At 39.3% G+C, this 17,449-nt stretch overlaps 1 protein-coding gene across 2 annotated transcripts in view; it reads left to right on the top strand.

The window, feature by feature from the left end:
- The window catches only part of Ctnna3 (catenin alpha 3), a 1,464,870-nt gene that overhangs the window by 743,571 nt on the left and 703,850 nt on the right, over nt 1-17,449 (top strand). For both annotated transcript variants that reach the window (XM_052744818.1, XM_052744817.1), the window contains exons 8-9: nt 1,408-1,488; nt 10,744-10,896. In XM_052744818.1, coding sequence (XP_052600778.1) covers nt 1,408-1,488; nt 10,744-10,896 — 234 coding nt within the window. The remainder of the gene's footprint in view (nt 1-1,407; nt 1,489-10,743; nt 10,897-17,449) is intronic.

The raw sequence follows: 17,449 nt of genomic DNA, 5'->3' as shown, positions 1-17,449 counted from the left end.
GTTATGGAACCCTAATTAAACCATGTTGCACTTTGAATGAAGTTGTTAATTTATGTACTCATCAAACCGGTTCAATAACTCCCTTACAAGTAATTAGTGTAAGGGTGCTGTGAAGGCATAGAGATGAAATGAGCCTGTTGGAAAACACCAATGTAACAAGGAGAGGTAAGAGTTCACTGTGATCATGGGAATTGTTTCAAGAGGAGCTATACATTGAGGGAATTCTTTTGGAAACCACTGAGGAACAGCAAGGATTTTAACAGGTGCCTATGTGTAAGAACTGGGGAAAGGGATAGAAAGCCTTACGACTGCGGCACTTCAGAGAGTAGTATTTGAGAAGATGGCAGGGCACCAGGAGAATCAGGTACATCTGTTCTGTACAATAGATAATCTTGATTTTGTTGTTGTTAAGACATTGTTCTATTGGATGGCATCGGTTTTTCTGTGAGTTTGGTCTAGGGAGAGAGTGTTTGATGTGCTGCCTCGTCCGTGCTGCGCTTCATGTCTCTTTCCATGGGGTCCATTCTAGCAGTTCAATGACCAGCTGCTGATTTTCAAAGTCTCCTTTCAGAGCCCTATGCAGTTTATTAATTTAAGAGCAGCAGCAATTTTGTTAGAGGTAAAACACATAATGATTTTTTTTTCCAATCTCTTTTTCTGGGAGGTATCACTGAGAAAGTATGATTAGATTCAACCCAGTTGTCTCCCACAACAATAATATGTAGCAAATGTCAACCAAGGTGACTCTGCATGTGTGAAAAAGTCCAAGCTCTTAGGTTAAAGGATGTAACAGAGAGAACTGTGCTGCTTACAGAATGAAAACGTGTTGCACAAATTATCTTAAGGAGCCAAAAGCAGCATCCAGTTCGCACTTAAAACAATTTGTTCTTGGAATATTGTCAGCTAAAATTGTGGTCAACTTTTCAAATTGTATGAATTTGCACTGCATATTTTATTTAGTGTTTAGCAAAACTCCAATATGGCTCTGCATAACTTACACAATACACCAAGAAAATGACTTCAGAAACTCCCACGGAAGTTGACAAATTGGGCATCTAATGCTTTTAAGCTAATTGCATGCTTAACGGTTAAGGAGTTGACTTGTTAAGAATGAAGATCAGAGTTTGGTGGAGACAATGCTCTGCCTGCTGCCACATTGAATACGATCAAACCCCTGTATCAGAAATATTACAGACGCTCAAAGAAGAAAATAATGTGCGCTTTAATCGCTGTGCTACTTAGTGTTTCAGTGAAGTGCTCATGAATCATATGCACTGTCATAGCAGTTTTGAAAACTATTCTTGAATTTTTCAAGCTGTTATTTTCAGGAAATTTCGAAAGCAAATTGCTAAGTGATAAAGAGTAATTTGGTAGCATTGCTTATGTCAGTGTTGTGCTTCCTTGCAGACTGGAAAAGCAGAGAAGAGTAATACCCTGAATGCCGCCATAGACAACATGAGCAAGAAGACGAGAGACCTCCGCAGACAGGTGAGAGGAAAGGGAGGCACTGGGCAGAAATAAGAAGCAAAAGAAGCGTCATTCATTGCTGTCCTGTGTGTTGTTTTTGGCCTTTTAAAATTATAGAAGAGGAAACCCAAAAGCAAAGCTTATCCTCTCCACATTTACGTGCCTCAATGTTCTGCAGCAAATAGATAGAAGAAAAAGTATGCGCCGTAATGTCATGTAGAATTACAATTGAATCTTGGCTCTGTCCTCATCTGACAGGAGTTCTCGGGCATAGAGTCCATCTCTCATGGCCATCTCTGAATCTGTGAAATGCAATTAACAATGTGAAATGGGGCTTTGGATATTAAGTGCATACATATTGCTGCACTGGAGAGATGGCTTGCCTGCAGAAGATTGCATTGTCAGGAAGCCTATAGGTCCTTTTCTTAATGATCAGTGAGGGAGAGTCCAGTCTATTGTGGGTGGTGCCACCCTTGGGCCGGTGGTCATGGGTTCACTAAGAATATAGGTTGAGCAAGCTGGTAAGCAGCATCCCTCCACAGCTCTGCATCAGCTCCTGCCTCCAGGTTCCTGCCCTGTTCGAGTCCCTGTCCTGATGTCCTTCAACAATCAACAGTGATGAGGAGGTGTAAACCTGACAAACCCTGCCCTCTTCCACTTGTGTTGGTCATAACTTCCTGTAACAGCAACAGTGAACTGAGACAAGTACACCCCGAATTTCTTGTCCTAATGCAGAGAGCATCTAGTAGTTTCAGGTTTTTTTTTCTCTTCATGATTTGTGGGTGCTTCAGAAGATAGTTTCTCTTGAGGTACTCTATTGGTCATAGACACCAGCATCAGAGGATCAGAAAGGATTTTACTAAGCAGTTGAGAAGTCCAGTGTTAGGACACAAATTAATTCCCCTCCCCGCTTAGAAACTTAGCCAATTTCCAAGGCCTTTGCTTCCTACTTCTTTTCACTGTTAATTACCATTTTTCTCTTATGGACAGCTATAACATGGTCACCATTAACTCATAAAAGCAGGGGGAAAGGCTTTTAACCAGAAGCTTTTAATGCTATACATTATCTCAGTTAAAGGGAAAGAGTTAGAGAAATGGCTGGGAAGAATTAGAGAAATGTGGGCCATATTTTAATTCAAAAGTCGATCCATATACAGAATAATAAGGATCCCCAGATAGTGAGGTTGTGTCACAGCAGAATTTTCAATTCTGTGAAAATCATGTTTTCTCAGCGTTAGGGCCTTGATGTGAATTCTCTTTCTGCTGTCAGCTGTTAGAATTATGGGATGTAAAAGTCAAAAGAGTATACCAGCACAGCCCCTTTGGGACACTGATGAGAAAGCCAGACAGTGCGGTCAGGGACTAAGGAGCAAGGAGCATTGAGTCAAGACCTAGACAAGGACCCAGGAATGTGGACCCTCAGAGTTGGCCTTCTTCATTCTTGTATGATTTTTATTTTCTGTCTTCTCTAGGATTTTTTTCCCACCCCTGTATTGATACAGAGTCTGCTGTATTCCATGCTGGCCTCAAACGTCTGACGTCCCAAGTGTCGAGGGCTGGGGTCACAGGGATACACCACCATGCTAGGTTATTTTTTTCTGAGGTATTAGGTATGAAGCTAGATCTTTCTGCATGCTTAGCAAACACTTACCAGCTCAGCTACATGCTCCCCCTCCCAGCTCTGCTTCAGAACTCCTACCCCTCCTGCTCTTCTCAGGGTTTAGAAGAACTATTTCTATGACTGTCAACCACAGTATTTCTTGTCCCTGTCTCTTCCATCTACTTTGCCACCAGCAAATCCACGCATAAAATGCTAATCTACATTCATACCTCCCCAGCCTTAACAGTTATTATTTTTCTCAAGGACTTCAGAAAAAAGCAATTTCTTACACATTGAATTAGAAGATATAGCAAATCAAACTTAACATGCCCAGTTAAGTTTGAATTTTAGGTTAGCAACAAATATGTCTTAACATAATTATGTTCCAAATGTGGCATGGGACATACTTTCATTTTTTTAAAAAGTGTTTAAAAATTGAAGTGTTTATTTCAAATTAAAATATTCCCAGGTGTCCTATATTTTATCTTGCAATCAGGCATGATTTGTCTTCTCACTGTCATTGGTGAGATCCAGACTGCCACATCAGGGCAGCTAATACTTCCTCCTAGTCATTTCAGTTTGTAGAGAACAGCTGTGCTCTGGAGCATGGCTTTGGTTTCTTCTTTCTCGAACCACCATAAATAGGAGCCATTGTGATCCCAAGGAGCCACCACTGGGGACCATCAGGGCTCTTTCCACATGGTCTTTACTTGTGATAGCGGCAGCAAACCAACAACCATGTCAAGGCTCAGGGTGAATGTTGAGATCCAAAGTTGAAGAGCAGAATTTCTTCTGCATTGTACAGGTTCAACACAGCCATAAAATTCACTATAAATGAAGGACCAAGCAGGAGCTCTTTTTCATTTGGAGAAACAGCACGTGTGTGTGTGTGTGTGTGTGTGTGTGTGTGTGTGTGTGTGTGTGTGTGTGTGTGTGTGAAGACATGAAATGAAGTGGACTCTTTGGAGACACCGTGATCTTCAGGGCTACTCTCAGTTGCTCCGATTCTCATTATCCAACTACTCTTTCCCCACACCCAAGATGACTTCATTTCCCACTGTGAGGTCTATATTTTGGGTATATAGTTTGTGTATATACTGGAGGTCTGGGAATGTAACTGTTCATTGAGTGCTTTCTTGGCATGCTTGTAGCTCTGGTATCAATTCCTCATAAACTGGACATGGTGGTACTTATCTGTCAAATCAACACTCAGGATAAAGAGGCAAAATGATCAGACACACAAGATTATCCTCTGCTATAAACAAGTTTAAAACCAGCCTGGAATACATGACACTGTGTCTCAGAAAAAAAAAAGTCGAAACAGTGAAATGAGTAATCTCTACGTCTTTTTATGCTTTCAACATTGAAGAGTTTATTCTAAGCACCTTACATATGCTCTTTTCTCACAAAAGCAAAGCCCTGCTCTTAAACTGCCTTAGAAATATTTAATGATCACCTCTTGTTCTAGAACTGGTTTTATTTTTAGTAAAACGTCCTAAGAACCTCTCTTTTTGCTCATCCATCCTTATCCATTTCATAACTGTTACTTTTTCATCAGTAACAGAAATGCCTTAGCTTTAGATCAGAGAATGATTGAGTCTGTAAGAGGAGCCATATATTTCTTAGGAATGTCTAAAGAGTAGCCATTTGACATTGTGGAGCATGAAGATGGAATGTTCTAGCATATGACATAGTCAGATTTTTGTTTCACCTTTCTTTCTCTGTGGCTTTCTCACCTGTTTTATTATGGATTGAGTCAAAGATCTTGGCATGGAGTTCTCCGTTCTCTGTGACTTGACCACAACATTTTTGTTCTTTAGGGTTTTTTTTTAAATCTCTTTAGTTCCTCCTCACCAGAGATACACACCCACCCACCTCTGATAAAAGGATCTACTAACTTCTCAGCAAATGTCCATCTCCTCCTTCAGCACACAATTGCAAGCTCATCGTGTTCAGTGTACTGATAGAAGGCTCATGGCATCCTGCACTCTGCCCCTTCTCTGCTTCCTGACCTTCTCTTTCTTATCTTAAGTTACCTGAGTTCCAAAATCATACAGAAACTACTCCTTCCAGCAAACCTGAGCTCTTTTCTCCAGCAGGAATTCCTATTATTTTCTGAGAGCACTTAAAAACATAAGGACTCTACCTATGAGTCCAACCGGTGAGAGAGAGGAGGGGTTATATGAGCAAGAGATATTGAGACCATGATTGGAAAAAGCACAGGGACAAATAGCCAAACTAGTGGAAACACATGAACTGTGAACCAATAGCTGAGGAGCACCCATGGAACTGGACCAGGCCCTCTGGTTAAGTGAGACAGTTGATGAGCTTGAACTGTTTAGGAGACCCCCAGGAAGGGGGACCGGGACCTGTCCTTGGTGCATGAGCTGGCTTTTTGGAACCTAGGGCCTATGCTAAGACACTTTGCTCAGCCTTGATGCAGGGAGGAGGGGAATGAACCTGCCTCAACTGAATCTACCAGGCTGGGCTGAATCCCCAGGGGAGACCTTGCCTTGGAGGAGGTGGGAATGGGGGGGTGGATTGTGGGGGAAGACTGGGGGGTGGGAGGAGGGAGGACAGGGGAATCCGTGGCTGATATGTAAAATTAAATTAATTATAAAATAAAAATATTTAAAAAAACACGAGGACTTCTTTCACAATAACCATGCCCTCTTTTCCTGTATTTTGTTCTTTCTCTTGGGGAGGATTTTCTTCCCAATGGATTGTAAATGTTTCTAATGATAATTATGATCAGATCTCTCATTTGCTGAATATTTGCAGAACTTTCTAATAAGTGTATTCTTTGAGTTATTGACTTCATCCTTGAAAAAAGGAATAATGCTATAGTGTTATATCAATTCTCAAGTGTATCCATTTGCTAAACTTGGTAGCAGGCATGGTTCCATCCTAGGTACAATTTAACTAAAGCCCATGTGAGTAATCACCACACCAGGGGACAAGGAAAATGACTTGTTGATTTTCAAAAACCCTAGAACCATATGCACTGATTTTACTGTCATCCATTTTTTTTCCTCATTATTTCTTTTACACAATTTTCAAAACTTTACTTTTCTTTATCCTTTCACCTGGCCTCCTACTATTTACTTGAGAATTAATTACTTATCTATTGGAATACCCAATAAATGAAGAACGTTTTTAAATACTTGTTACTTCATTAAAAATCAAAACATCCAAATATATTCAACTTCTGCTGTCTTGTGAAGAATGAGACATACTTAATTTTACTAAAGGCGGGATAAAAGTCTCCCTTCTTTATATTACTAAGAGAAGACATTACGGTTGATAGATGCTAAAGTAATGATATACTATAGCAATTAAAATAGAATTCTGACAACAGCAAACAAAAGAAGCACATGCCCCCGATTGATTATTTCGTTGTTTGATAGCCTGGCTAGAGGCATCTTTGCTTCTCACATTGGCAGCTCAAACACAACACTTGGAAAGCTATTATCGGCTCTTGTACCAATCATCATCCACATATTAAGTTCTCATGAGACCACATCCCACAAACTTGGCACAGTGACTAGACACTGAATTGTTACTTGATTTAGTTCTTATTGATCAGCTGAGTTGTGCAAAGCATATTTTTCTCACTTACTTAAGATTAAAATGGCATCTGTATACACAAATAGAGTTTTTCTGATTTTTGAAAGGAGGAATATTTTTTCTGAAATACTTTCTTTGCCTTGTATGCTTCTTCCCCTCACAATTTATTCTTTTCCTTCATTTGATAAATCTGGTAGGCTTCCTTACAGTTTCCACATGGGGCTTTCACTTTTGTGTTTCAATTGTAGAGAAATATATTATTTTATTTGAGATACTAAACCACTTGTATCAGCAGGAAATAAAAAAAAATGATGCCTCAAAGCCTTTTATTAAGCTATAGTGAGAAAAGATAGAAAGCCCCTCAGATAGGCTCTGCTCCGACATCATTCATGCTTGACCACAGCAAGTATTTATTGAAAATTCATACCCCACAACTCCTATTGGCTTCCCACTAACTTCAAATTTTATCACTATGGCTTCACATGTTAGAGTCTTGTTTAGAATGTTTTTTTATGTCATCTAAGTGAAAGAAATATAGTAAGCCCCTGGACAGGAAGACAGCATGAAATAAAAAAGCTACAGTCTACGTAATTAATACATGTATAGACAAGGTATAAAGAGAATGTCTCATAGGAATTTGTCAAGACAAATGAAGAAGATTGCTTAACAGAACATCCTAGACTTTCTGTATTTTGTCCCTAGCCACCTGGCTAGTTTTATCCCACAATAATCCCATTTTCATGGTCAGCAAAATGTAGGGCCTGACAGAGTTACATTCAGTGATGTGCAAAGCAGAAGTGACAGAGTATGATCTGCAAAGATTAGCATATGAAGACATGGAACCTATCAGAGGGGAATGACCAGGCATTGCCAACAGAGGAAGGTACCTGTTTTTAATTGGATCTAGTTCACGAGACCAGACACTTAGTACTAGACTTCAGTGCAGGGAGTTTTTGGGAGGTGGTTCCAATATATGTATATATTGTAAATACCAAGCGAGGCGGAAAGGAGAGGGTATGCACAGGAGGCTGCAGCTATAGGCAACAGGGACTTGAGGACTTCTGTGAATTAGAATTTCTCTTCAGGTTGTCTGGCCAATGGTGGAAGCCAAATCTAGCAGCTCTTGCCACTGTTTATGGTTGTTCCTGGGGATGTGAGCTCTCGAGATCTTGCAAGCTGCAGCTGTGCATTACCTGAGTACCTCACAGAGACTTAGAGTGAGCGCTGAGTCCGAATAACAGGAAGATGCATAGGATGTCTTCAGAGGACCTAGTATCGAGGCCCACCATGGCAAGAGCTGAGATTGAAGACTAATCTAGAAGATATGCAGTGCAATACTGAAGGCCTCTGAGGTCAGTTTTCACCTTGGTCCTGAGCATCCGGATAAAGGGTTTGCATTGGACGAGCCAGGCAGAGAGTTTGGAGAGAACTCTGGGATGTTTAGTTCCGCAGTTTGTTATTTGCCTGGGTTAAAGTGCTTTCTGGAAGAAAATATGGCCAGCTCTTAAAGGCTTCAGGCCACATGTCACAAATTTCTGACAAATTCCTTCTGTCATGAGATTAAAAAAGAATAAATGTCTTACGATGTGAGACAACAGTCTCTGACTCTAGATTTTATGAAAAAAATTATATCATTTGAAAAACCCTAGGAAGGCAGTGTGACATTTTAGGTTTGGTTGTGGACAGGGACTATATCATTTCCATTTATGAAAAGTAGCCTATTTTTAATCATGCATTTCAAGGTAGCTAATATTAAATTTTGCTTCTTCATCTTACAGTCAAATAACTAAAAATCAGATTTCATACCCTGCATCTCTGTTCTCTTGTACCCTAATCACTCTTGAAGAAATAGCGGTAGGATTTCTATAACCAATTTTATATAAAGCTTGCAGTTGTTGTGTTCACCCATAACCTTCTTAGAGATCAAACTCTATAAACAAATCTCTGTTTTATAAGTTCAGTTCTTTCAAAGTTTATATATATATATATATGCATATGTATGTATGTGTGTACTACATACATATACATACATGTATATATGTCTACACACACACACACACATAAGATTTCAGTCTCCTGGTTTTCCTTTGTTGCAGTGTTTAATGCCTCACATTCCTGTGCTAGATTATATGTGTTTATGCATTTTCCTCTTCACCTTTCTCAGAATACCTAGCTCTTGAGATGCTGTTCAGAAACACTTGTTTCATTGGATAGAGTCAGGTATCTAAAAGAGTCCACAGTGATGGTGAAGATAACTGTTGGGTAAGATGTACATATTTGGAGAGTCACCACATTGAGATTTATTTGAAGTTTGTCCTTCAGTTCTTGTAATTTGTACTCTTTATTTTTGGCCATCCTCTCAGCCTCCTTAAGTCCTGCTCTTCCATGGACCTGTCTACAATGCTGATGTTCCCAATTGTGCTCTTGAATGTCTCCTCACTGTGTGCCTGTCATTAAGGTTCTGTCTGTATTATTTGCTTGAGCAAACTCCAATATTCTGACCTCCATAGATGAACTCTGGTGAAGAGGTATCTCTCACAGCCAAGTTACAAGTTCCAGAAAAGAATGGGGTGGGGGGCTGTCATTACAAACCCTTCCCTGTTCTTGAGACCCTCAATACATCTCCCCTCTGTTTCTAAAATGGACACAGCATGTGCTTCCCAACTGTAACTCTAGCCTGTGCTCCTGACTTCTCTGATCCATTCCTCATGAACTAAAAACACACTGCTCACTCATTTAGGGTCATCACCTTGCCTTGTGATCTCTCACCTTCTACACCTTGTCATAGATGCCCAGTAAATATTTATTTGTTGCCATAGTGGTTTAACCTACTTCATAGTGAGCAGAAAGTTTCACTGAGGACCTTCCTGCAGTCTATGATGTAATTGGGAGCTAGAAAACTTCATAATGCTTCTCAGCTAGCTCTACCAATATGAGTGGAGGTGTTTTTGTACAAGAAGCTGATTGTCCCTACATATTTATCATTGGTAATTATTATAGAAAGACAGCATTTTTTTTTGAAGTGCTGGGAATTGAACCTATGGCTTCACACACGGAAGGCAAGTGCTCTGCCACTGAGCTATATTCCCAGCAAGATAGTGCTTTGTACAAATGAAGCTCTATTATTCTGGACCTGGAAACTATACCAATAGAAATTCTTACACTATTTAAAACTAAGCAGTCAACTGGTTTTAAAAATACCCTAACATATAACCCTCACAGATGTCAAATTACAAGGTTTTTTTTAATCTGATCCTTATCCTTTTATTTATAGAGAAGTCACTAAACTAAATGAGCAGGTTGATCTAAAAGCTTTAAGGCTCTTTCATAACCGTTGATGTTTCTTAGAGTACAATATCAGAATATTGTAATCCCTGTAGTCTCAGTATTAGAAATACAATAAATTAATTTTCAATGCCATTTTTAAATATCAGAAAATTTCTGCTGAGTACAGCGATTATCTGAAGTCATTTATATGCTTCCATGTAATTTAATTTAAAAGAACTAATTGTGGCAGAATGTTACAGTTGTTTAATAATTTAAGGTGTGAGGGCAAGAACAATTAATGCAAATGGAGAAAATTGGACATCAAACTCATTTATTCTTGTTGCTCTATTAATCTGTTATCATCTGGTGCAGCTTGTGATCTCGCTTGGTTTAATTACCATGAAGTCTACAATTTAGATAATCAAAATGTATCATCAGTTTTTCCAATAAGGTAGAACGTATTTTATAATTTTGTAATTATTAAAATACAATATGTGCATTTTATTTGTACACATGCTGGACTTTCTAATCATGTAATTTCCTTGAGGGAAAAATATTGAATTACCACTTATAATTTGAATTATGTGCTAAATATAGTATGATTAAAAACAAGAGTGGATTTTGGGAGCAAGGGATTTACAGCTGCCTCATTTTTTATCCCTGAATATGTGGCTTGTTTTGCTTGTAAAGGGTGTTTACACACGGTGCCACATATTATGATTGTCAGGACTGCTTAAGAAATGTGTAAAATGAACTTTTAGAACCACTGCGATCCTGACCAGAAAATAACATGAACTTTTTCTTGTCAATAAAAGGCCTTTTTTTTTTTTCCTTCTTCTCAGCTCCGCAAAGCTATTATAGATCATGTATCAGACTCTTTCTTGGACACAACAGTTCCACTCCTGGTTCTCATTGAAGCTGCTAAGAATGGCCGAGACAAGGAAATCAAAGAATATGCTGCGATATTTCATGAGCACACAGGCAGACTTGTGGAGGTAAGTGTGCTGTAGCTGCAGCTACTTCAAATCCAGGAAAACAAGGTTCCCTTCTCCATTTACAGTTGATTTCTACTCATATAAAAGCAATTGGCAGCATATTACAAATGCTACAGAGTTGGGCCTAGGTAATATGGAGGTATATGAGTCAAATGGTATAAGCCACCCTTCAGTGGCTTGAAAAGAAGCAATTTATTTATAAGGATCTGTGAAATTGTGCTCACTGTTGTTTCAAATTTTAAATATCCATTTCCTTGGTGCTATATAAAAGAACAAGCTAAATACATAGTTCTGTCCTGGTAAATATTTTCTTACCATTCTGGCTTTAATTTATCAAATACTCCATGCCATGTGTTTTATTACCTGTGTTTCATGGGTGTTTCCCTCCTGCTTTGTAGAACATACAATGTGACACTACATAAAAAACAAGACAGTAGAATGTGCAGATTTTGAGAGTCTCATGAAAAATTAAGTAGGAATAGTGGTGTAGGGGAAGGGGGCATGATAAACCATAATTCCCTCTGCTTAGCAGCTGCAGATGTGACACATGATCCCATGGTTTTCAGAGCAGGATGGCAGATTGCTAATAGAATTATGAAGGGTTGTAGATAAGAGATTCTCAGAAGTCAATGAGTTGAACCTGTCACATCATGGGTATCAAAACACAGCTCAGTAGAGAGCCTGAATGGAAGAATTTCTTAAGGCAACAATACTCACAAGGTCAGGAACCAGAGACTAGAAGGGGGATATATGTTTTACCAGGTTCATAAGCCAGCGCTCTTTCTTGGCTACCACTTAGCAGTGTGTCTATACCAGTTTTTGTCTTTGGAAACAGAGTCTCCCTATGTCACCTTGACTAGTTTAGAATGTTTTATGTAGACCAGGCTGCCCCTACATTCACATTCACATGATCCACCCGCCACTGTCTCCCAGGTGTTGAGATTAGAATGGTATGCTAACATGCTCAGCCATTTGTCTCAGTTACAGTGGCTAGTATTTATTTATTAGGATCTTCTGTGCCCATTTCCTACTGGTGATTAAACATTTCACTGCCACCTCTTCCTACATAGTCACGAGCTCTGAAGTGAAATGTGGTTATTTTGCCTAAATTGCTCATAAAAAATATGTGAGAAAAATAATCGTAACTCAAATTAGAATCATAGTAACACAGTTTTTTTAAACACGTTTAATGTAAATATATGGGACAAATTCCAATGTAGCTAGCATTTTTACTGTAAACTCTCCTGCTTGACTCTAGTCCCTATAGCTAGAAAATGAAAAATAAATGGACGAATACTTGATTGCTCAGATCGTGCCATTCCCCAAGCTGCCCACCTCTGGCTTAGACGTTGCTTTTGAATTTTTCAGGAACTCCATGAGACAGTGCAAGTGTTATTATTCCAATGCGCATTTTATGGAAATAAAGTTGTAAAACCGAAACCAGTCTAGTTAGTGTCAGTGCTGAATTCAGGTCTATGATTTTTAATGAACAGATTCCGTGATCTACTGTTGATACAGTTTTGTTTCATCTTTCACATGTTCCTTCCTCAAGTATTTATTAGTGATTCTCAAGGAGAGCAGGGACAGGTTTTTACAAAGAGATGCATAATTGAGCATAGCCCTTGACAGTTGTAAAACATCTGTCTAAAAATGAGTTTCTATGCTGAAGCCACACCAAATAATGGGGGGAGGGCAGAAATATTTGTGTGGTATACTTTGAAAGTAAAGTTTGGTTTTTGTAGATAGCATATTTTTATTCCAGTTTCTCAGTTTAATCTGTCTATGAAAACCTTGTTTTTATGCTGCCTACCAGAAAATAATACATTGATGAAACTGTAAAGAGGCAGAGGGTGAGGCCAGAGACACAGCTTGTGCTGTAGCCCTGAGAATTCTTTCAGAGACCTCTACTCAGGGGAAGCCTAGATACATGACTTCACTGTTGGAAAGAATGATTGGACCAGTCATTATGAGCATAGTTGGAGTTTATTAGGAAGTGCTCTTAAAATAGATTTAACCTTCAAAGTTAATAGAGTTGTTTAAAAGGATAGTAAGCATCCCCATGTGGGTGTTGGCAACTCAAAAGAGAATTCCTCTTAAATGTTTTTACAATAGTCACGTGTATTATTTTGGAGTCACATCTCAAAGAGTGAGTAAGGGACTCAAAGATCATTGAGTGGTTCCTGAGGCGCCATGTTTAGGATTGGTTGTACAAGACAGTTCAGAAATGCTTTGACCATAAATGGAGCTGATATTCCTGTCTGTGAGATTTCCCAGTAAGATTGTAAAGTAGTATTGGCCATATTCAAAAGGCATGAATATGAATTAACTCAGGGCTTAAGTGTGGTTAATAGATAGTTTTATATTCTTGCTTGAAAAATCTCCATATAAAAGGAAGGTTGTCTCTGTGGGCAGCCTCCAGAGCAAGAGTTAATTGTGCTAGAATCCTTAACTGTCAGCCAGGGCTAGACTTCATCAGGACTGCAGAATGATGGTTCCTGTTCCTTCCTACATCCTTTAATATCCCCTGTCTTTCTAGTCATTTCCCCAAACAACTTTATTAAAAGTTCTATGGACTGCCGGGCGGTGGTGGCGCACGCCTTTAATCCCAGCACTCGGGAGGCAGAGCCAGGCGGATCTCTGTGAGTTCGAGGCCAGCCTGGTCTCCAAAGCGAGTTCCAGGAAAGACGCAAAGCTACACGGAGAAACCCTGTCTCGAAAAACCAAAAAAAAAAAAAAAAAAAAAAAAAAAAAAGTTCTATGGACAACTTCTCTTGGAGATTTTTAACATTTCTGAATACTCTACCCATTTAAAAGTTATTTTTACTTTACTTTAACCTAGAGTTTCTTCAAGTAAGTTTTCCTAATGCTTCCTTTCATGTGGTTTTGCTAAAGTGCTGCCTTCAAGAACACCTATGAATATTGCCTTAATATTTTAACCAAATGATCGTCCACTATCATGCAGATAGAGTTCTAAGAATTTGTTTTAAATGTTCAAGGATTTTGAGAATTCCCTATTCCATGTGAGCATTAAAGAGTAAATGCTTTTGGAATTATGAGCTATTGGGAGACTGAGAATGGGTTTTATTTAAATCTGAATATCCCCTTAACACAGAATAAAGTGATTATGGAGAGCTGTAGTAGTATCTGTATTTCCATACCATTCTGATGTTATGGGGACATTCTGGTCTAAGTCACTTTCAGTTTCAACGAGTTTTTACTATGCAGAGTAATTCCTAAACTGACTAGCTTAAAGCAACTATTTGTTACAATCGCTCATTCATCTTTAATTAGCACAAAGGTAAGCAGTTCTCGTTTAGGATTTCTCAGTAATTTGTCATTCTCATATGTTAGCTGGATAGAGTCTACCAACTATTTGTCCCAGTTGGACCCACAAGATGGCCCGTGCCCATGCATGCTAGTTACCAACTGAGAGGTCTGCATGGTTGAATAGAGATCAAATATGGCTTTTCCATGTGACTTGAACTTCTTGCAGAATAGGTATCAAGTTCTAAGAGGGTCAAAACAGTAGCAGCAATGGTGAATGAAACACATCACTGGGCATATAGCCTGAGGAAGTCTTTCCAGTGATTTTTATCCAGGTGAGGTTGGGGGTCTTGGTTAATACCATAGAAAAGAACTTACGGTGAGTCAGTAGGAAGCCAAGGTGGGGTTGGTTAAGAAGAAAAAACAGAGTGGTACATCACACATTGGAGAGGTGAACTTTCTCTCTTCTTAGGATAGAGAGCTGCATGAAAGTGTCTTTAAAAGCCCAAGAGATAGTCTCTGTGACTCTTGAAGCTACATTGTTGAAAGGGTGCAATCTATAGCTAAGTTTAAAAGAGTAATTAAAATATTTGGGTATTTTATTTTTTATTACAGCTATTTGTGTTGGGTGGGTATGTGTAGAGACATGCTCATGCATGTATAGGTTAGAGAACACCTTGTCAAAGTCGGTTCTCTTCTTCTACCATTTGTGTCCCAGAGCTAGAACTCAGGCCTTCAGACTTGGCAGCAAACAACTTTACTCTTGAGCTATTTTACCAGCTCAGGTATACTTCATGTTGTTTTGTCTTGCTTTGTTGAAGCAATGTCTTACATATAGCTCTTGCTGTCCCGGAATTCCCTTTGTAGACCAGGCTGGCCTTGAATTCATAGAGATCCATCTGCCTCTGTCTGTCTCCTGCCTGCAGGGGTTAAAAGTCACGCACAACAAATGCCCAGCTCAACTTATTTTTACCTATTGAGTTGTCCTTTAGTAAAGGTAAAACGGTTTATGAAGCACATTGTACAGATTTACATATGATAACATGGTACTGAGAAAACATAGATCAGCAGAGGTACACACCAGGCGAGGATTATAGTATCTCCACCTCCCATCTTGTCATAGGAGTGCTGAGGTTACATTCTGGCTTTGTGTGGGTTCTGGGCTTCTGAACTTAGCTCTCCATTCTACCTTAGTAAGAGTTTCACGCACAGAGCCATCTCCCTAGCCAGCACATATATTTTTTTTATCATGAATATGGCTCACGATTTGAATTTTGAGATTTTTCTCAGAAAGCGGAATATAGACATTTTAGGTGATGAAGTCAGCTGTGTTGAAATCCTTAACTTTCAGCCATAAGAGACCTCAACCAGACTGAGGGAGTGATAGTCTCTTTTCTTCTCTCATGGGCCCTTCATTTTCCCCATTGTTCCTATCCTGCCTCAACAAAGGCAAGCAAGGAACAGGAAATGGGAATAGCCTTTCTCTTAATGCTCAGACCCAGAAATTGCCTGAGCATCTCTACTGTGTTCTTCTTTTGTGAAAGTAATGGTACAGCCTGGTAGATCTAATGGGAGGGGTGGCTCTAAGCTCAGCAGAAGGAATAGCCAAACATGTGTAGCTGTTGACTGTCTGCTGTGTCTCCAACGGGGATTTCACCGTCGTTATCTTTTTTTTTCATTTTAGCAATATATTTTATTTATTTTTATCAATTTTATACATGTATACCTTGTATCTTGATCATATGTACCCCAATTTCCCCCCTTACTTGCCCTGAACACCTCTTAACACATCCCCCTCATACCTTTATCACCCCCAACCACTTCCTGCTGGAATGTTGACTGATCTCGCTGACTTGATCTTGTGTCCTACCTGTCACGTAACCACAGCTGTAATGAGTTTGGGAGTACAACAGCCATGCCATGTCCAGGAGACAGCATCTTTCAGCACTCTTTTCCATCCTCAGGCTCACACTGTCCTTCAAGCCCTTCTTCCCCCACGTTCCCTGAGCCTTGACCTAAGTCAGCACATTCATTTGTCCTCAGTGTTTTGACTACTTAGGGATCTCTACATGAACTGCTGCCCACCGTGTGGTTCTGGGGTCCTCTAGAGCCTCCTTGTCCAATGATTTGTAGAGTGGAATCCTACACCTGGTCTGAGATGCTCATGTAATAGCCCATGCCTTCTGGGAAAGCACTGTCCACTTATGCAAGGAATCTGTGTTCAAACTCTGCCTTCTTTCATTATATTAGTTTATTGTATTTAAAATTTCAGTTTAAAAAGTGGTCCACCCTTGATGCCTTCCCTTTCTAGATGGAGTTTAGAGAGGGTAATGTCTAAAGTCCCTCCTTTGTTTTTGTCAATTGAGAGATTTGTAGCTTTCTAAGAAGTACCAAAACAAAATGTTTTTTTAAATATAACTGCTTATCCACTTTCCTTCTCAAAAACACTTCCACATTTATCTCCCAGAAAAAACATTTGTTTTGAAAGGAGCCACTTAGTGAAAGCAAGAAAGAAAACGGTTATTAATTTACCATAGGAATTTTTTTACACAAGAATTAATTTACACAAGGGCCTTGTGAGAGTTCTGAGAAATAGGAGAGCTTAAACACATTAGTTTCCGAAGACATTGCATTTTCCTTGTGTAGGTAGCTCACCAGTCCCCTCCCCTCTCTCTCCCAACACCCCACACTGACATGCACATACACCCATCTTATTCCCAAGCTGAGTCATTTGATATAGCAGGGCAGGGAGCCTTAAGTTCTAAATGACTTGGAGAAAAAGCTATTTTCAACATATCTAGGTCTTCAGACCTCCACTATATTTGTCAGAGAAATCTAAAATCAGTGAACTAGTTGAAATCAGACCTAAATGGGAGAAGAAAGCCCATTTAAAAAGAATTCCTATCAGATCTTCTAAGACAAACTTTGTATTGTTAAAGGAACTTTGTAAATAATGGCTGACCTATAACTTAAAAAAAAGAAAGAAAAGAAAGGGACTGAAGAAAAAGCACAGAAGGAAAGATTCAGGTGCCTTGGGTATTGAATAAAGAAATGGAAGCTGTGGGTTCCCACCCCTAAACATGGAATGAAAAATCTGAGAAAGAAAAAATAATTTTCTCCACTAGAGTCTCAGTGGGAATGTTAACCACACAAGAGTAGGTCCCATGCTCAGGAGTAAGAAATAAACTCACTGGTGTTTTTTGTAGACCTTTTGTCTCATTTTGCTTAGTTTTAGCATTTGGTTTTTGTCTTATTAGTCTTTTGCTTGTGCATTTTGGGTTCCTTTGAG

The sequence above is a fragment of the Peromyscus californicus genome, unplaced genomic scaffold (genome assembly GCF_007827085.1).
Source record: "Peromyscus californicus insignis strain IS unplaced genomic scaffold, ASM782708v3 Scaffold_19__1_contigs__length_69161282, whole genome shotgun sequence".
Lineage (NCBI taxonomy): Eukaryota > Metazoa > Chordata > Mammalia > Rodentia > Cricetidae > Peromyscus > Peromyscus californicus.
This window is presented reverse-complemented; position numbering and strand designations above follow the sequence as displayed.